The sequence below is a fragment of the Gorilla gorilla genome, chromosome 23 (assembly GCF_029281585.2).
Source record: "Gorilla gorilla gorilla isolate KB3781 chromosome 23, NHGRI_mGorGor1-v2.1_pri, whole genome shotgun sequence".
In the NCBI taxonomy this organism is placed as follows: domain Eukaryota; kingdom Metazoa; phylum Chordata; class Mammalia; order Primates; family Hominidae; genus Gorilla; species Gorilla gorilla.
The window spans coordinates 39,273,219-39,293,417 of record NC_086018.1 but is presented as its reverse complement, the minus strand read 5'-3'; the positions used below and the strand labels follow the sequence as shown (position 1 = coordinate 39,293,417).

Genomic DNA, 20,199 nt, shown 5'->3' with positions numbered 1-20,199 from the left:
AAAAAAAAATTAGCTGGGCGTGGTGGTGCGCACCTGTAGTCCCAGCTGCTCCAGAGGCTGAGGCAGGAGGATGGCTTGAACCTGGGAGGCAGAGGTTGCAGTGAGCCAAGATCACACAACTGCACTCCAGCTTGGGCAATAGAGCAAGACTCAGTCTCAAAAAAAAAAAAAAAAAATAGCCAGGTGTGGTGACATGTGCGTGTAGTCCCCAGCTATTCAGGAGGGTGAGCCCAGAATCCTCAAAGCGGAGGATCCTTGAGCCAAGAAGGTGGAGGCAGCAGTGAGCCATGGCTTCATCACTGCACTCCAGCCTGGGTGACAGAGCAAGAAGCTGTCTCGAAAAAAAAAAAAAAAAAAATGTACTGTACCCAACTGAAAGGGTCTGTGATGGCTCATGATGTGTCCACTTGCCTGGGCCACAGGGTGCCCAGATATTTGGTCAAACACTCTGGGTGCTTTTGTGGGGGTGTTTCCAGATGAGTTTAATATTTAAATCTATAAACTGAGTAAAGCTGATTGTCCTCCCTAAGGTGGATGGGCCTCATCCAACCAGTTGATGACTTGAATAGAACAAAAAAGCTGACTCTCCTGCAAAGAAGAGAGAATTCCTCCTCCATGATGGCCTTCAAGCTGGGACATTGACTTTTGTTTCCTTTTTTTGAGAGGGAGTCTTGCTCTGTTGTCCAGGCAGGAGTGTAGTGGTGCTATCTCAGCTCACTGCAACCTCCACCTCCCAGGGGTTCAAGTGATTCTCCTGCCTCAGCTTTCCAAGTAGCTGGGGCTACAGATATGCACCACCACACCCGGCTAATGTTTGTATTTTTGGTAGTAACGGTTTTCACCGTATTTACCAGGTTGGCCTTGAACTCCTGATCTCAAGTGATCTGTCCACCTCGGCCTCCCAAAGTGCTAGGATTATAGGCCTGAGCCACTGCGCCCAGTCGGGACATTAATTTTTTCCCTGCCTTTGGATTTGACCTGAACCATCAGCTCTTCCTGGCTCTCTAGCCTGCTGACTGTAGATTTTAGGACTTCTCAGTCTTCATACTTACATGAGCCAATTCCTTAAAATAAATCACTTTGTGTGTGTCTCTCTGTCTCATATGTACATATATCTCCTGCTGATTCTGTTTATCTGGAGAACTCTAATATAGGGTCACTGCAAGGACTGAGTTATTATATGCATAGCATTGATATATGTGTGTGGTTTTTTTTTTGTTTTGTTTTTTTTTTTTTTTTTTTTTTTTTGGAGATGGAGTCTCACTCTGTCACCCAGGCTAGAGTGTAGTGGCACAATCTCGGCTCGCTTCAACATCCACCTCCTGGGTTTAAGAGATTCTCCTGCCTCACCCTCCTGAGTTTCTGGGATTATAGGCATGTGCCACCACACCCGGCTAATTTTTATATTTTTAGTAGAGATGGGGTTTCACCATGTTGGCCAGACTGGTCTTGAACTCCTGACCTCAGGTGATCCACTCACCTCGGCCTCCCAGAGTGCTGGGATTACAGGCATGAGCCACCTCACCCACCCTTGTTTGTTTGTTTGTTTTTAACAAAAAAGTTAGGTGGGCCAGGCACGGTGGCTCATGCCTATAATCCCAGCACTTTGGGAAGCTGAGGCAGGAGCATTGCTTGATCCCAGGAGTTTGAGACTAACTAGCCTGGGCAACATAGTGAGACCCCATATCCACAAAAAGAGAAAAAGGAATTTTTTTTAAAAAACAAGTATTTAAAAAATTATTTCTCTTTTTTTTTTTTTTTGAGACAGAGTCTCACTCTGTTGCCCAGGCTGGAGTGCAGTGGCGCAATCTCGGCTCACTGCAAGCTCTGCCTCCCGGGTTCTCGCCATTCTCCTGCCTCAGCCTCCCAAGTAGCTGGGACTACAGGCACCCGCCACCACACTCAACTAATTTTTTTGTAGTTTTAGTAGAGATGGGGTTTCACCGTGTGAGCCAGGATGGTCTCGATCTCCTGACCTGTGATCCGCCCACCTCGGCCTCCCAAAGTGCTGGGATTACAGGCGGGAGCCACCGCACCCGGCCGATGAAGGAATTATTAAAAGAGGATAATCTGCAAGAAACCATTTGGTACCGGGAAATCCTCCATAAACATTAGAGCAGAATTTAAAACTCCTCCATAGACACTATCCTTTTCAATCTCTTTCATCACTGGATTTTTCAGGAGCTGGAACAGTGCCTATTGGAACATAGATGTTTGATAACTATTTGTAGAACAAATGAATTATTTTAATGATGGTTATTAATCAAGGTTAAATAGTTTGCTCTAGTGGGATGCCCTTGGTTTGAGCCCTGAGAAAGATGTGGTTCGAGTGTCCTTCATGGATGATGCAGCCAACCCACTCCCACCAGCGGAGGGGACCCTGGGGGAGGCTGCCTTGCCCTGCAGGTGGGCTGGCCCATCTCTCTCCAGGGGCTGCAGGTGAGCACCCCGTTGGGTGTTGGGAATTTCCCTCCACATTCCTCACATGTCTGGCATACTTTAGCCATTTGTTTTTGATCTGACTAAATGGCAAGTCAGCAGCCTTGGTCTGTTTTCAGGAATCCAACATAAATATTATTATTTATTCCATTTACAATTGGCAATTAAGTTCGTTTTCAGGCACCAGAATGGAATTTAAAACACTCAGTTAAGTAAACCAGACTAATCAGAGGCAGCCTGCTTTTGTCTTTGAAACATTCTTCACAAAAACAACAAAAAAAGGCTGCACAACAGAGAAAGGCCTGGAACACTCTCTGCTTCTCCTGATTCCCCCTTAAACTCACCTCGCACTCACAAGTGAAGTGTATATGTTGAAAACAACCCTAGAAGGCCAGAAAAGGTGGCTCACACCTGTAATCCCAGCACTTTGGGAAGCCAAGGTGGGTGGATCACCTGAGTCAGGAGTTTGAGACTAGCCTGGCCAACACAGTGAAACCCCATCTCTACTAAAAATGCAAAAATAAGCTGGGCATGGTGGTGGAAACCTGTAATCCCAGCTACTCGGGAGTCTTAGGCAGGAGAATCGTTTGAACCCGGGAGGCAGAGGTTACAGTGAGCCTTGATCGTGCCATTGCACTCCAGCCTGGGTGACAGAGTGAGACTCCATCTCAAAAAAAAAAAAAAGTAATAATAATAATAGAAAAGGACCCTAGAGACCTGTCTTCTATTCTCTTTCTCTCTCTCTCTTTTTTTTTTTCTTTGAGACAGGGTCTTGTTCTATCATTCAGGCTGGAGTGCAGTGGCCTGACCATGGCTCACTGCAACCAACCTCCACGTTCTGGGCTCAAGGATCCTCCTGCATCAGCCTCCCTAGTAGCTGGGACTCCAAGTATGTACCACCATGCCTGGCTAATTGTTTTTAGTAGAGACAGAGTCTCACTATATTGCCCAGACAGGTCTCAAATCCTGGGCTTTAGCAATCTTCCTGCCTTGGCCTCCCACAGTGCTGGCATTACAGTTGGTTGTGAGCCACCATGTCCAGCCTTGTCTCATGTGTAAGTCACACTGTAACTTGGGCCTTAGTTCTTCATTTGTTGAAATAAGGAACAAGATAGTCTTGGATGACACTATCCATCTGTCAAAGGCTATGATTACACTTCTTGGGCCAGGCAGACTAGCTCTCAGGTGATAACTTGAAAGAGAGAAAGCTGGAGAAAGGGCTGGAAGGAGAAAGAGAGAAGATAAGTGTGTTGCTTGGAAACAGTGATGATTCTTTTTTTTGAGGCAGAATTTTGCTCTTGTTGCCTAGGCTGGAGTGCAATGGCGTGATCTTGGCTCACTGCAACCTCCGCCTCTTGGGTTCAAGAGATTCTCCTGCCCCAGCCTCCCGAGTAGCTGGGATTACAGGCGTCCGCCACCATGCCCAGCTAATTTTTTGTATTTTTAGTAGAGACAGGGTTTCACCATGTTGGCCAGGCTGGTCTCGAATTCCTGACATCACATGATCCACCTGCCTCGCCCTCCCGAAGTGCTGGGATTACAGGCATGAGCCACTGTGCCCGGCCAGAAACAGTGATGATTCTTGATTCTTCTGACTCACTGGGCACCCTTGGGCAAACCCCCTGTTCCTTTTCAAACCCCAGTCTCCCCATTTGTAAAGAGGTTTAAGATAGATTCAGGAGGCCGGCCACGGTGGCTCACGCCTGTACTGTACTCCCAGCACTTTGGGAGGCCGAGGTAAGTGGATCACCAGGTCAGGAGTTTGAGACCATCCTGGCCAATATGGTGAAACCCTGTCTCTACTAAAAATACAAAAATTAGCCGGGCGTGGTGGCGTGCACCTGTAGTCCCAGCTACTCAGGAGGCTGAGGCAGAAGAATCACTTGAACCTGGGAGGCGGAGGTTGCAGTGAGCTGAGATCGCACCACTGCACTCCAGCCTGAGCAACAGAGTGAAACTCCATCTCAAAAAAAAAAAAAAAAAAAAAAAAAAAAAATCAGGATATAGGAGTGACAGAATCCAGATTGCTAGGGGGTGCTGTCAGGCTGAGTTTGTGATTTTTAGCTTCGAATGTGAACACCTTCAGGCAGAACATCCACTCTCTAACTCCCCATGAGTCCCCCCAAGCCCTACCAAGCCCTGCCAAGCCCCATGACTTCCTGTTACCTCCCAGGTCCTTGAAGGCCACTGAATTTCTGTTGTCTAAGAATTCCCTTCCAGTTCCGAAAACCCAATGTCCTATCAGCTGGATGAGGACGGGATCAGCTAAGATGTTCCCCTGCCCACCTTCCTCTTCCCTTTGGGAGGTCTCTGTGTGAGGGCCAAGGAAAGTCTCAAGAAGTAAAATTGGAAAAGGGAGCCTGCGGATCACCCCAAGGAAAATCCAGACTGATTCGATCAGTCCTAGCTGGAAGCAGCACAGGAATAGCAGGAGGCCTATGACTCATTTTAAGCAAACATCCGGTAACCCGACTGGTATCTGGTTCAAATGGGGAAACCTGAAGCACCTATGACAGGCCAGGCCCAGAGAAGATACTGCCCAGATGGATACAGCGTCTGCTCTGGAGACCCTCCCAGGCTGAGGAGGAAACTGCCAAGAACAGTGTTAACTCTGTCAAAGAGCCCCAGAGCCCCAGGCCAATTGCTGTGGGGCTTTGCATCTTGCTGTGGGCACCTGCAGGAGGGAGAGACTCATGAAGTAGCATTTGACATGGGCCTTGCAGGTAAAAATGAGAGGGAAGGTGGAAGGAGGATCCACATCTCAGGAACTTTGAGAACTGGGAGAGTTACACTCTGTCTAGAGCTTCAGTTTTCTCATCTCTGTGCTGGGAAGGGTGGTAATGATGCCCACTTCCCTTGTGGTGGTGAAGATTAAATGAGCTGTGTGTAAAAGGATATGGCATGATCTGTTTATTTATTTATTTATTTATTTTGAGACGGAGTTTCGCTCTTGTTGCCCAGGCTGGAGTGCAATGGTGCGTCTCGGCTCGCTGCAACCTCCGCCTCCCAGGTTCAAGCGATTCTCCTGCCTCAGCCTCCCGAGTAGCTGGGATTCCAGGCATGCGTCACCATGCCCAGCTAATTTTGTATTTTTAGTAGAGACGGGGTTTCTCCATGTTAGTCAGGCTGTTCTCAAACTCCTGACCTCAGGTGATCTGCCCGCCTCGGCCTCCCAAAGTGCTGGGATTACAGGTGTGAGCCACTGAGCCCAGCCTGCATGATCTGTTTAACTTTTTTTTTTTCTTTTTTCAGTTTTTGCGACAAGGTCTTGCTCTGTCGCCAGGGCTGAAATGCATTGGTGCAATCACGGCTCACTGCAGCCTCAAGCTCCCAGGCTCCAGATCCTCCTGCCTCAGTCCCTTAGCTGAGACTACAGGCTTCCACCATCACGTCCAACTAATTTTTGTATTTTTTGTCCAGACAGGGTTTGACCATGTTGCCCAGGCTGGTCTCGAACTCTCTCGCCTATAATCCCAACACTTTGGGAAGCCAAGATGGGCAACAAGAGTGAAACTCCGTCTCAAAAAAAAAAAAAACAAAAAACGCTGTTTGTGTTTTTATGCTTAAATTCACACCTACAAAAAAGTTGCAAAAATGTTCAAAGAACTCCCATATTCTTCAACTAGATTAACTGATTAACATTTTGCCACATTTGTGTCTCTGCTTTCTCTATGTATATGTATAGGTATATTTCTTTTTTTTTTATTTTTTTTTATTTTTTTTATTTTTTATTGATCATTCTTGGGTGTTTCTCGCAGAGGGGGATTTGGCAGGGTCACAGGACAATAGTGGAGGGAAGGTCAGCAGATAAACAAGTGAACAAAGTTCTCTGGTTTTCCTAGGCAGAGGACCTTGCGGCCCTCCGCAGTGTTTGTGTCCCTGGGTACTTGAGATTAGGGAGTGGTGATGACTCTTAACGAGCATGCTGCCTTCAAGCATCTGGTTAACAAAGCACATCTTGCACCGCCCTTAATCCATTCAACCCTGAGTGGATACAGCACATGTTTCAGAGAGCACAGGGTTGGGGGTAAGGTCACAGATCAACAGGATCCCAAGGCAGAAGAATTTTTCTTAGTACAGAACAAAATGAAGTCTCCCATGTCTACCTTTTTCTACACAGACACGGCAACCATCCGATTTCCCAATCTTTTCCCCACCTTTCTCCCCTTTCTATTCCACAAAACCACCATTGTCTTCATGGCCCGTTCTCAATGAGCTGTTGGGTACACCTCCCAGACGGGGTGGTGGCCGGGCAGAGGGGCTCCTCACTTCCCAGTAGGGGCGGCCGGGCAGAGGCGCCCCTCACCTCCCGGACGGGGCGGCTGGCCGGGCGGGGGGCTGACCCCCGACCTCCCTCCCGGACGGGGCGGCTGGCCGGGCAGAGGGGCTCCTCACTTCCCAGTAGGGGCGGCCAGGCAGAGGCGCCCCTCACCTCCCGGACGGGGCGGCTGGCCGGGTGGGGGGCTGACCCCCCCACCTCCCTCCCGGACGGGGCGGCTGGCCGGGCAAGGGGCTGACCCCCCCACCTCCCTCCCAGACGGGTCGGCTGGCCGGGCAGAGGGGCTCCTCACTTCCCAGTAGGGGCGGCCGGGCAGAGGCGCCCCTCACCTCCTGGACAGGGCGGCTGGCCGGGCGGGGGGCTGATCCCCCCACCTCCCTCCCGGACGGGGCGGCTGCCGGGCGGAGACGCTCCTCACTTCCCAGACGGGGTGGCTATTGGGCGGAGGGGCTCCTCACTTCTCAGACGGGGCGGTTGCCAGGCAGAGGGTCTCCTCACTTCTCAGACGGGGCTGCCGGGCAGAGACGCTCCTCACATCCCGGACGGGGCGGTAGGGTAGAGGTGCTCCCCACATCTCAGACGATGGGCGGCCGGGCAGAGACGCTCCTCACTTCCCAGATGTGATGGCGGCCGGGAAGAGGCGCTCCTCACTTCCTAGATGGGATGGCGGCCGGGCAGAGACGCTCCTCACTTTCCAGACTGGGCAGCCAGGCAGAGGGGCTCCTCACATCCCAGACGATGGGCGGCCAGGCGGAGACGCTCCTCGCTTCCCAGACGGGGGGGCGGCCGGGCAGAGGCTGCAATCTCGGCTCTTTGGGAGGCCAAGGCAGGCGGCTGGGAGGTGGTTGTAGCGAGCTGAGATCACGCCACTGCACTCCAGCCTGGGCGCCATTGAGCACTGAGTTAACGAGACTCCGTCTGCAATCCCGGCACCTCGGGAGGCCGAGGCTGGCAGATCACTCGCGGTTAGGAGCTGGAAACCAGCCTGGCCGACACAGCAAAACCCCGTCTCCACCAAAAAAATACGAAAACCAGTCAGGTGTGGCGGCACGCGCCTGCAATCGCAGGCACTCGGCAGGCTGAGGCAGGAGAATCAGGCAGGGAGGTTGCAGTGAGCTGAGATGGCAGCAGTACAGTCCAGCTTCGGCTCGGCATCAGAGGGAGACCGTGGAAAGAGAGGGAGAGGGAGACCGTGGGGAGAGGGAGAGGGAGAGGGAGGAGAGGGAAAGGGAGAGGGAGAGGGAGAGGGAGAGCCACATCGTTACATTTCTAAAAGTTCCTAAAGCAGTATCTGCAAGAATCAGGTATATTTCTTTTAACCATAAAGGTTGCAGACATCATGTCCTTTTTGTCCCTAATTATTTCAGCATTTTTTTCCAAGAACAAGGGCAGTCTCTTACATAACCCTGTACCATAATCAAAATTAATAAATTTAACATTGATACAATACTATTATCTAATATAGTCAAGTTTTGCTGTTTCAGTGTTGTCCTTTATAGCAATCCCCACCCAGGATCCGATCCAGGACCATGTCTTGCATTCAGTTGTCTTTTTCGTTTCCTGTAATCGGCAACAGTTCCTCAGTTTTTCTTTGTCTTACATAATACAGACATTTCCGGAAGGGTACAGATCAGTTATTCTGTACCATGTCCCTCAGCTTGGGTTTCTCATGATTAGACTAAGGTCACGCATTATAGACCGGACGGTGACGCTGTGTTTTTCTCAGTGCATCACACAGAAAGCGTGCGATGAATGTCAGCTTGTCTTGCTGTTGATGTTAACGTGGCCGTTCAAGTGGTGTCTGCACAGCTTCTCTACGATAGTTACTATTTCCCCTTTTTAATTATCAGGTAATTTGTGCATATTTATGTGGAAGCCTTCGAATGCCCTTTCAGTTTCATGGGACGGAAAATAGTCTTTTCTTTCGGGAAATGGACACCTGTGTCTTGCCCAAGAGACCCAGCAGTCAGCAGTACCTGTTACCAACAAAGTTACGCGAAGAAAACCTTTCCGGAAGAGCTGAGGGACCTGGGTGCAACGCATTCTGGGAATTGTAGTCTCTGGGCGCTCCCGGCTGAACACCTCCCTGCGGAACACCTCCCTGCGGTCTCTGCGAGAAAGAGCCAGAAGCCGCCAGGGGAGGGCGAAGAGGAGGGTGGCGGAGGACGCTCTGCGCGCGGTGCGCCATGGGACGGGTAGTTCGCGGTGCGCGCCCCATCGCGCTCCCAGCTGGGGAACCGGACTACTCTACCCGAAAGGCCGAGCGTCTGGGGCGAGGGCAAGCCGGCCGGGGCCTCGAACAAATCAAATCGAAGCAAAGAAACTGCCGGCTTTCAAAATCCTCCTCCTCCGCCATCATCCGCCGCGGTGCGGAGAGCAGGTGGTGCTGGAAGCGCGTGAGGCCGGGAGCTCGAGAGAGCTAACAGACTAGCCGGCTGGACATCTGGACCGCTGGATACGGAGGTGGCGACTCCGGCCTGACCCGGACCCTAAATCCGTCCCCGCCCCACAGGGCGGAGGCGCGCGCTCGATTCCCCCCACGCGGCGGCGCCGCCTGTTTACGGTAGAGTCAGGGTCCCTTTCCTTTCCCCATCACCTGCCTGGAACAGGGGTGCGGGGCGAGGAGGGCGTGGCGCCCGTGTGCGCCTTCTGCCTGCCCCCTCGGCCTTCTTCATTTAGCCTTCGACGGCCGAGCGCCCCAGGGGTGGCGGTGGGAGTGGGGTTGTTGAGCGGCGCTGGCTCCTTTCACAAGTGGGGAAACTGAGGCTTAAAGGGCGTCTGACTCGCCAGAGCAGCTCAGCCTGCAGCTGCTAGCAGTGGCGTCTCATATTAGCATCGTTGTCAACCGGAGGCGGTGCGAGTCCGCCGGGGATTCCAGATGGGGCTCCTGCGCCCCCCGCTTGTCATTTGCGGCCTGTATTCGCGCGTCGCTCCCGCAGAGCCGCCTCCCAGCAGGCCCACGCCCGCGGGGGCCCCGGGCTGGCGCCGCTGTCCCTGGAATCGATGTGAGTCACTGCTGACGCTTTGCAGGAGCATGCATCTCACCTCAGAAAGTCTCCGACGTTGCTGCGGAGGGGGGAGAGGATGTTTCTCTATTAACCCTTTGCTTTTGCTCTGGCGCTGACCCTTTGCTGACCTTGGACAAATCAATTTACGTTTCTGTGCTCCAGTTTCTTGGTTTATAAAGTGAGTGTGGAGGGGTGCATCTCTTTGTCTCGCTCTCTCTTGGACTGAGGAATGGGCCCCCGTTCAGCTGAGAAGTTCTGTCCCTATTCTATCTGGAGGCTTCACCACCACCTTTTACCCTCAAATTGTCCCATCTCAGAACTGCAAGAGATGCTGGGGTTTCAGGTTAGTTTTTCTGTTGGTTTTTCTTTAAATTTTTTTATCTTTTTAGAGACAGGGTCTCCTTCTGTCACCCAGGCTGGAGTGTAGTCGAACCATCACCGCTGAACTGCAGCCTCGGCTTCCTGGGCTCAAGCGATCCTCCCAACTCAACCTCCCAAGTCATGGGGACTACAGGTGCCATCACACCTGGCTAATTTTTAAATTTTTCTGTGGAGACAGGGTCTCATTCTGTTGCCCAGGCTTGTCTCGAACCCTGGTCTAAAGTGATCTTCCCGCCTGGCCTCCCAAAATGTTGGAATTACAGGTGTGAGTTATTGCACTGGGCTGGTTTCTGGTTAGTTTATTTTTTGAAACAGGGTCTCCAGAAGTACAGGAGCAAGATCTCAGCTCACTGTAGCCTCCACCTACGGGGCTTAAGTGATCCTCCCACCTTACATCCCAGGTAGCTGGGACTGCAGGCACCTGCCACCACACCCAGCTAGTTTTTGTATTTTTAGTGGAGACGGGGTTTCGGCATATTGCCCAGGCTGGTTTCTAACTCCTGGGCTCAATCGATCCGCCCACCTCAGCCTCCGGAAATGCTGGGATTGCAGGAGTGAACCATTACACCCGACTCTGGTTAATTTTTTTTTTTTTTTTTTTTTTTTGAGACGGAGTTTCACTCTTGTTGCCCACGCTGGAGTGCAATGCCACGATCTCAGCTCACCCCAACATCTGCCTCCCAGATTCAAGCGATTCTTCTGCCTCAGCCTCCTGAGTAGCTGGGATTACAGGAATGTGCCACCACGCCCGGTTAGTTTTGTATTTTTGGTAGAGACAGGGTTTCTCCATGTTGGCCAGGGTGGTCTCGAACTCCTGACCTCAGGTAATCCACCCGCCTCAGCCTCTCAAAGTGCTGAGATTATAGGCGTGAGCTACCGCACCCGGCCTGGTTAATTTTTATTTTATTTTATTTTATTTTATTTTTTTGAGGTGAGTCTCGCTCTGTCGCCCAGGCTGGAGTGCAGTGGCGCAATCTCAACTCACTGCAAGCTCCACCTCCCGGGTTCATGCCATTCTCTTGCCTCAGCCTCCCGAGTAGCTGGGACTACAGGCCCCCGCCACCAGGCCTGGCTAATTTTTTGTATTTTTAGTGGAGACGGGTTTCACCGTGTTAGCCAGGATGGTCTCGATCTCCTGACCTCGTGATCTGCCCACCTCAGCCTCCCAAAGTGCTAGGATTATAGGTGTGAGCCATTGCGCCCGGCCCTGGCCTGGTTAATTTTTATGCAGTTTCAACTGGTCATTTCTTGAGCACCTTCTAAATGCCAGGCTCCATGTGGCAAGTAGAGTGATCCTGTCGAAACGTAGGTCAGATGACATCTGCTTTCTACTAAAAACTTCAGTGGCTTTCCTTGTCACTTATAGCGAAAGCCACTGTCCTTCAAATGGGCTTTATGACTTGGGCCCCTTGTTAACTCTCTCTTCTCTTACCTGGTTTTTTTCCTCTCTCTCTGTGCTTCAGCCCCACTGGCCCTGTTGCAGTTTCTCCAACCCTCTGCCCCTAGAAGAGCCATTGCATTTGCTATTCCCTTTGCAGGAATCATGTTCCCCCAGTTGTGTGCATGGCCCAATCCCTGACGTCTTTATTTAACTATTTCCTAATAATGCCTTTTTGTTGTTGTTGTTGTTATTTGTTTGTTTTGAGATGGAGTCTTGCTCTGTCGCCAGGCTGGAATGCAATGGCGCGATCTTGGCTCACTGCAACCTCCGCCTCCCGGATTCAAGCAATTCTCCTGCCTCAACCTCCCGAGTAGCTGGGACTAAAGGCGTGTGCCACCACGCCCAGCTAATTTTTGTATTTTTAGTAGAGACAGGGTTTCACCATGTTGGCCTGGCTGGTCTTGAACTCCTGACCTTGTGATCCACCTACCTCGGTCTCCCAAAGTGCTGAGATTACAGCCATGAACCACCACTCCCGGCCCCCCATCCCCCCCTTTTTTTTTTTAAATCACATACTAAATGTGTCATTTAGAACATATGCTTCAAGAGGTCATGGTTTATGCTTCCTTTACTGCTATACTGCTGACCTGGAACAACATCCAGCACACAGTAATAATCAATGTGTTTTTGAATGAATGAGTGGACACCTTACCCAGGATAATAATTCATGCTTATTGATAAAGGCAGACAAACCAGGGTTATAAGTTAGAACCCAGAGGAAGCCTAGGGGTGGGAGGATTCAGGGTATCACAACTGTATCTGAGAATGAGGAGTTTGTAGGAGGAGGCCTTTTGGATAGCACCCCCTAGTTCTGCCCCTCATATCTGCTTCCTTGGTCTCTCCTGATTACTTGCTGTTTTTTCTTTTTTTGGAGCATCTCACAGATACATTTATTCATACCACAAAGTAAACACTATTCAGGTATGTAGTGATGTTCCACGTTCCCGTCTAATATAGCTGGCTTCAATTTATAGGCAGTACACATGAGACATTTAATCTCACATATACTCCAAGTAAAGCTGGAGTACCATGAGCAGGTGCAGGAGTTCTCAAAGCTTTACTTGTTTTAAAAATTTTCATTTATTGGCCAAGCGTGGTGGCTTATGCCTGTAATCCCAGCACTTTGGGAGGCTGAGGTGAGTGGATCACGAGGTCAGGAGATCGAGACCGTCCTGGCTAACACACGGTGAAACCCTGTCTCTACTAAAAATACAAAAAAATTAGCTGGACATGGTGGTGGGTGCCTGTAATCCCAGCTACTCAGGAGGCTGAGGCAGGAGAATGACATGAACCTTGGAGGCGGAGCTTGCAGTGAGCCCAGATGGCGCCACTGCGCTCCAGCATGGGCGACTGAGCGAGACTCCGTCTCAAAAAAAAAAAATTCTTTCATTTATTTAGTTACTTTTAGAGATAGAGCCTCCCGCTGTTGCCCAGGCTGGAGTGCAGTGGCAGTCCTAGCTTACTGCAGCTTTGAACTTCTGGGCTCAAATGATCCTCCTGCCTCAGCCTCTCCAGTAGCTGGGACTGACTACAGGCACGTGCCACCACACCCAGCTAATTTTTATTTTTATTTTATTTTTTTTGAGACAGGGTTTTACTCTGTCACCCAGGCTAGAGTGCAGTGGTGAGATCATGGCTCACTGTAGCCTCTGTCTCCGGGGCTCAATCAATCCTCCCACCTCAGCCTCCCCAGTAGCTGGGATTACTGGTGCACACCACCATACCCTGCTAATTGTATTTATTTTTAGTAGAGATGGGATTTTGCCATGTTGCTCAGACTGGTCTTGAGCTGCTGGGCTCAAGCAATCTTCCCACCACAGCTTCCCAATGTGCTGGGATTACAGGTGTGAGCCACTGCACCTGGCCAGCTTTACTTCTTTTACCAGCACTCCTGATTTTATAAATAGTGAGGCTTATCAACCCCATTTCTACCTAAATCTTCTGGTAAACTTGAGTATAGTAGGGCTTCATAGGTGGCAGCCCTGTCCCTGTCCTATTATGATGGTAGCTGTTGTGATGTGGCGATCTCTGATCTAGAAACCCCTAAGGGGCCATTGTGGCCTGCCCAGTCTCCCGGCCATGGTTGAAACCAGACGTGCAGTGGGGCTGACCCCTGTGCCCCACCCCAGAGTCATGCCAGCGTGGGTGGTGGGGCATTCTCTGGGATGAATGATCTGGATCCCATAGCCATCTGTGTCCTGTTTGAGGAATGGGACCCTCAAACAGAGAACAGCCAAGATGCTCAAGCAGGTGTGTGCTTGGGCCAGACTCTGCAGCCTTTGGTTTGGGACTTGACTGCCATTCACTGAAGGGGCCCAGGAAATGGGCAGCTCACATGGTGTTGCTGGGTGTCCAGCTGCAGCAGTTTAGCAGAGGAGGACTTGTAATGAGATGGTAGCTTCTTATAGGCTAAGACATGATTTTTCTGTTCTTTTACTACCTCCTGCACCTTCTAGAACTGTTCCTTCTCTGATGCTGTTTTCCTTTCTTCCAGTGGTTTATCTCTAGGGTCTCCATAGCGGGGGAGGTAGGGTCAGACTCCTGAGATGGCTGATGTCCTACCCTGCCCCCCAACCAGGGGCCCCAGGAGACTCCTTTTTCTTACTGCAACTTTGGCCTCCTCAGTCTGCAGATCTCCAGGGGAGCCCACCAGCCTAGTCAACATGGCCTCGGAAGACATTGCCAAGCTGGCAGAGACACTGGCCAAGACTCAGGTGGCCGGGGGACAGCTGAGTTTCAAAGGCAAGAGCCTCAAACTCAACACTGCAGAAGATGGTGAGTTTCTGGAAGTTGTGCACTGGTGTGTCCGGGGGAGGAAAGGGAGTGTACTGAACTCTTACTGGTTGTCAGGCTCTTTCTGCTACATTGTCTCCATTATTTGTCCCAGCAGCTCTGTGAGGTATCATTGGGCCTATTCTAACAATGAGGCTCAGAGATAATTTGCCCACGAGCAAGCTCCCCTGCACTTTGCATGTTTGTATTGGGCATCACTTTGTGCCCTGCCCTTTCTTTCTCAGGAGGGGATGGTAGGTAATGAGGGGCCACAGTTAGTGCCAGTCCCAAGATACAGCCTCTGACTCTGACTTAATATCCGGTGTTCTCCCCACCCTTGCCCTTAACCCCCATGATCCCAGGCAGGCCTGGGAATAGCTGCAGCTTTCCCCAGAGCTGAGGCTCTGGGGCCCTCTTGGGAGATGCTGGTTCATACAACCAGATGTACCTGGGAGAGGGATGGCTGTCTGTATGTATACAGGTACTGCAACCACAGAAAACTAGGAACCAGAGAGCAGACCCTGTCTTTTCATCCCTCGTCAAGGCTTGGCTGCCACTGACCAACCCTGAATCCCCTGGCACCTGCAAGTGAAGGCACCTGCATCAAGTGAGGCCTCCTGGGATTCTTGCTCAACCAGGGGAACTGGTCTGGACATGCCTGGTTGTCATGTTGTGTAGGCAGCCTTGTTCTACTCTCCAGGTCGGAGGCTGCTTGAGTCCTTGGGTAGCTGGGAGCGTGCTGATGCATGTTCCTAACATCTCCATAAGGTCTAACGTTTATAGACTTCCTCCCTGTGCATTTATCACTTTTTTTTTTTTTGAGATGGAGTCTCTCTCTGTCACCCAGGCTAGAGTGCAGTGGCACGATCTCAGCTCACTGCAAACCTCTGCCTCATGGGTTCAAGCAGTTCTGCTGCCTCAGCCTCCTGAGTAGCTGGGATTACAGGCGCCCACCACCACACCTGGCTAATTTTTGTATTTTTAGTAGAGAGAGGGTTTTGCCATATTGGTCAGGATGCTCTCGAACTCCTCATCTCAGGTTATCTGCCCACCTTGGCCTCCCAAAGTGTTCGGATTACAGGCGTGAGCCACTGTGCCCGGCTTTTTTTTTTTTTTTTTTTTTTTGAGATGAGTCTCACTCTGCCACCCAGGCTGGAGTGTAGTGGTGCGATGTTGGCTCGTTGCAACTTCTGTCTCCCAGGTTCAAGCGATTCTCCTGCCTCAGCCTCCCAAGTAGCTGGGACTGCAGGCTCACATCATCACGCCTGGCTAATTTTTTTTTTTGAGACATAGTCTTGCTCTGTTGCCCAGGCTGGAGTGTGGTGGTGCGATCTCCACTCACTTTAACCTCTGCCTGGGTTCAGGCAATTCTCATGCCTCAGCCTCCTGGGTAGCTGGGACTACAGGTGTGTACAACCATGCCCAGCTAATTTTCTTTTCTTTTCTTTTTGTTTTTTTCTTTGAGATGGAGTCTTGCTCTGTCACCCAGGCTGGAGTGCAGTGGTGCAATCTCGGCTCACTGCAAGCTCCGCCTCCCTGGTTCACGCTGTTCTCCTGCCTCAGCCTCCCGAGTAGCTAGGACTATAAGCACCCGCCACCACGCCCCGCTAATTTTTTGTATTTTAGTAGGGATGGGGTTTTACCATGTTGGACAGGCTGGTCTAGAACTCCTGACGTCAGGTGATTCGCCTGGCTCAGCCCCCAAAGTACTGGGATTACAGGCGTGAGCCACTGTGTCCGGCCTTCAGCCTATTTTTATGTTTGTATTTTTATTATTTTTTTTTTTTTGAGGCAGAGTCTCGCTCTGTCACCCAGGCTGGAGTGCATTGTCATGATGTTGGCTCACTGCAGGCTCCGCCTCCTCGGTTCATGCCATTCTCCCACCTCATCCTCCCGGGTAGCTGGGACTACAGGCGCCCGCCACCACACCCGGCTAATTTTTTTGTATTTTTAGTAGAGACGGGGTTTCACCGTGTTAGTTAGCCAAGATGGTCTCGATCTCCTGACCTCATGATCCTCTCACCTCGGCCTCCCAAAGTGTTGGGATTACAGGCGTGAGCCACCGTGCCCGGCCCCTTATTTTTGTATTTTTAGTAGAGACAGGGTTTTGCCATGTTGGCCAGGCTGGTTTTGAATTCTTGACCTCAGGTGATCCACCCACTTTGACCTCGTTTATCACTTTTGATGCTTGCGTCACCCTTGTGGGAGATAGATGGGAATGTTGCTGTTTTATAAATGAGAAAAAAGAATTTAGGAGACTTTAAGTAACTTGGCCAAGGTCACACATTTGATAAATAGCAGAGCTAGGATTTTCACAGAGGTTCAGTGAAATCCCTATTCCTGTGCTTCTAATTAGACATTGAGCTCCGTTTAGGAAACAGAGATTTGATGGCAAATGCCATTTATTGAACACTGTGTCAGATAAGGGTATTAAGTGCCAGATAAATAGTATCTCAGTTTATCTTCACAAAATCCCTTGAGATAGATTGCATTTCCATTTTGCAGATTGGAAAACTGAGGTTTAGGGAGGTGGTATGACATGCCTAAGGGCACAGCTTTAATGAGTAGAGCTGGGATTAGAACTCAAGTTTGGGCCAGGTGCGGTGGCTCCCGCCTGTAATCCCAGCACTTTTGGGAGGCCGAGGTGGGCAGATCACCTGAGGTCAGGAATTCCAGACCAGCCTGGCCAACATGGAGAAACCCTGTCTTTACTACAAATACAAAAATTAGCCGGGCGTGGTGGTGGACACCTGTAATCCCAGCTACTCTCCGGAGGCTGAGGCAGGAGAATTGCTTGAACCCGGGAGGCGGAGGTTGCAGTGAGCCGAGATTGCACCACTGTACTCCAGCCTCGGTGACAGAACGAGACTATCTCAAAAAAAAAAAAAAAAGCAACTCAAGTTTGGCTGGCTCTGAAATCCATCCAGTTAACTTCTTTACTCTCCCAGCACAGACTGAATGTGGTGTCTCCCATTTTGTAAGTCCCCAGGGGTGCCCAGCTTACCCAGCTCCTAAGAAGCAGCAAATCTGGAATAGGAATTATATACCCAGGTAACTAATTGAAGGCAAAATGTGAATATACTCTATGAAAACAAGTGAAAAGGCTCTGGGAAGTAAGGCAGGGAGAGGTCTCACTTTTACTTTAAGAGAACCCAGGAAGTCTTTTGATCCCTTGCCAAGGCTTGGCTGGCACTGACCAACCCTGAATCCCCTGGCATCTGGAAGTGAAGGTACCCGCATCAGTGAGCCATCCTTGGGTTCTGACCCAACCAGGGAAACTTGGACCCACCTTGGACAACTTCTTAGGGAGCCCCTGCTAGGTTGTAAGTCCTTTCTCAAGACCCTTCTTGACCAGAAGGTCAAGTTCAAATTTTATCTCCCATACCCATCTCTGTCTCTTCCCTCCCACATGTCACCCTACTCCATCCTGTACCAGCCAGACTCAACTTTTTGTTTCATGTAAGTTTTGGTTTTGTTCAGATTATACAATTAATGCAGGTTTATTATAGAATACAGAAACATTCAAAGAACAGGGAAAAAATATATCCTCACTTTCATATAACCCCAGGGATATAACTACTATTAATTTCAGGGCATTTTATTTCTAGCACATAGTCTTTTTTTTTTTTTTTTTCTGAGAAACAGTCTTGCTCTGTAGCCCAGGCTGGAGTGCAGTGGCAAGATCTCGCTCACTGCTACCTCGGCCTCCTGGGTCCTAGTTCAAGCAATTATGCCTCAGACTTCCGAGCAGCGGAGATTACAGGCATGCGCCACCATGCCCAACTAATTTTTGTATTTTTAGTAGAGACGGGGTTTACCATGTTGGCCAGGCTGGTCTTGAACTCCTGAACTCCTGACCTCATGATCCGCCCCCCTCGGCCTCCTTAAGTGCTGGGATTACAGGCGTGAGCCACCGCGCCCAGCCTAGTCTTTTTTTTTTTTCCTGAACATAGCTGAGTTCATTTTGTTTTGTTTGTTTTTTGAAACGGAGTTTCGCTCTTGTTGCCCAGGGATTAGTGCAATGCCACGATCTGGGCTCACTGCAACCTCCGCCTCCCAGGTTCAAGCAATTCTCCTGTCTCAGCCTCCCTAGTAGCTGGGATTACAGGCACCCACCACCACACCCGGCTAATTTTTGTATTTTTAGTTAGAGACAGGGTTTCATCATATTGGACAGGCTGGTCTCAAACTCTTGACCTCAGGTGATCCTCAGGCCTCAGCCTCCCAAAGTGCTGGGATTACAGGTGTGAGCCACTACTCCCGGCCCATTTTGTTTTTAATTGGGATTATATTATAGATCTTTTAAAAGCTGCTATATAACCTGATATATTGAGAACATTTTACTTCAAGTAGTGAAAAACACACAATCACCCATTATCCTACCAGCTAGAGAGAACTGCTATAGCATTTGGTTTCTATGTTCCTAGACCTTGTTTTATGCACGTGGGTGCATGTGTGTTTGTGTGTGAATACATATGTTTTTAAAGAGTGATCAGCCCAAATGCTTGAGTAACCTAATTTTTCACTTATTGCTATAACGGATTTTTCCAAGTCAAAAACACCTGTGTCATCTTTCATAGCAGTGCTGGTATAACTATTTGTGTAACGTGCCACAGTGAACCTCTGTCGTCCTCTCTGTCTTCCTGTCTCTCTTTTTTTATTTGTTTGTTTTATTTTGAGAAGGCAGGGTCTTGCTCTGTCCCCCCCGGCTGGAGTGCTATGGCACGATCATGGCTCATTGCAGCCTCAACTTCTCAGGCTCAGCTGATCCTCCCAGCTCAGCCTCCCAAGTAGCTGAGACTGCAGGTGCACGCCATCACACCAGGCTAATTTTTTTTTTTTTTCTTGAGACAGAGTCTCACTGTGTCGCCCAGGCTGGAGTGTAGGGGTGTGATGTTGGCTCACTACAACTTCCGCGTCCCAGGTTCAGGTGATTCTCCTGCCTCAGCTTCCTGAGTAGCTGGGATTACAGGCATGTGCCATCACGCCCAGCTAATTTTTGTATTTTTAGTGAAGATGGGGTTTCACTATATTGGTCAGGCTGGTCTTGAACTCCTGACCTTGTGATCCGCCCACCTTGGCCTCCCAAAATGCTGGGATTACAGGCGTATGCCACCATGCCTGACTTTTTTTTAAGATGGAGTCTTGCTCTGTCTCCCAGGCTGGAGTGCAGTGACACGATCTTGGCTCACTGCACCCTCCTCCTCCCAGGTTCAAGACATTCTCCTGCCTCAGCCTCCCGAGTAGCTGGGATTACAAACACCCACCACCACGCCCAGCTAATTTTTGTATTTTTAGTAAGACAGAGTTTCACCATGTTGCCCAGGCTGGTCTTAAACTCCTGGGCTCAAGCAATCCACCTGCCTTAGCCTCCCAAAGTACTGGGATTACAGGCGTGAGCCACTGCACTGGGCCTTCTGTCTTCTCTTGATGGACATTTAGGTGGTTTGGAATGTTTCATCAAAATAAAATAGTACAGTAGTGGACAAACACCCCACACATGAATCACTTAACAATGAAAGCCTTTGTGCCATCGTGCCTGCTGGCCCTCTGGCTTGGGTGCCATTTCTCTGCTTGCCTGGTACACTGCCCATCTTTGGAGGCTCCACACACACCACCTACTTGGCAAAGTCTTCTTTGCTGTGAGCTTCCAGTTGCTCTTTTCCCTCGGCTCCCAAGCCTCTCTACATGTGTGGTTTTAACACTCATTACAGAGAAATCATCTGCACAGCTCTGTACTCTGGACCATGAGCCTGTCTGATTCTCTGTAAGCCAAGGCTCGTTGCACGGTAGGTGCACCATAGACTGTTGAGTGGCAAGGTGGTTGCCAGCCTCTCTCCTATCTTAGCTGTTTGTGATTCCAAAAGCCTAAGGTTCTG

The 20,199-nt window shown here is 50.1% G+C and overlaps 1 protein-coding gene across 9 annotated transcripts in view; it reads left to right on the top strand.

Moving 5' to 3' along the window:
* RANGAP1 (Ran GTPase activating protein 1) overlaps positions 1-20,199 on the top strand; it is a 57,027-nt gene that overhangs the window by 7,656 nt on the left and 29,172 nt on the right. The window contains exons 1-3 of one of the 9 annotated variants that reach the window (XM_055374737.2): positions 9,021-9,281; positions 10,116-10,240; positions 14,174-14,323. In XM_055374737.2, the coding sequence (XP_055230712.1) occupies positions 10,228-10,240; positions 14,174-14,323 (163 nt within the window). In that variant the 5' untranslated portion in view covers positions 9,021-9,281; positions 10,116-10,227. Of the gene's footprint in view, positions 1-9,020; positions 9,724-10,115; positions 10,241-10,840; positions 10,859-13,501; positions 13,799-14,173; positions 14,324-20,199 lie in introns of those variants that run through there. The other 8 variants (XM_063705010.1, XM_055374736.2, XM_055374739.2 and 5 more) reach the window with 8 other exon arrangements.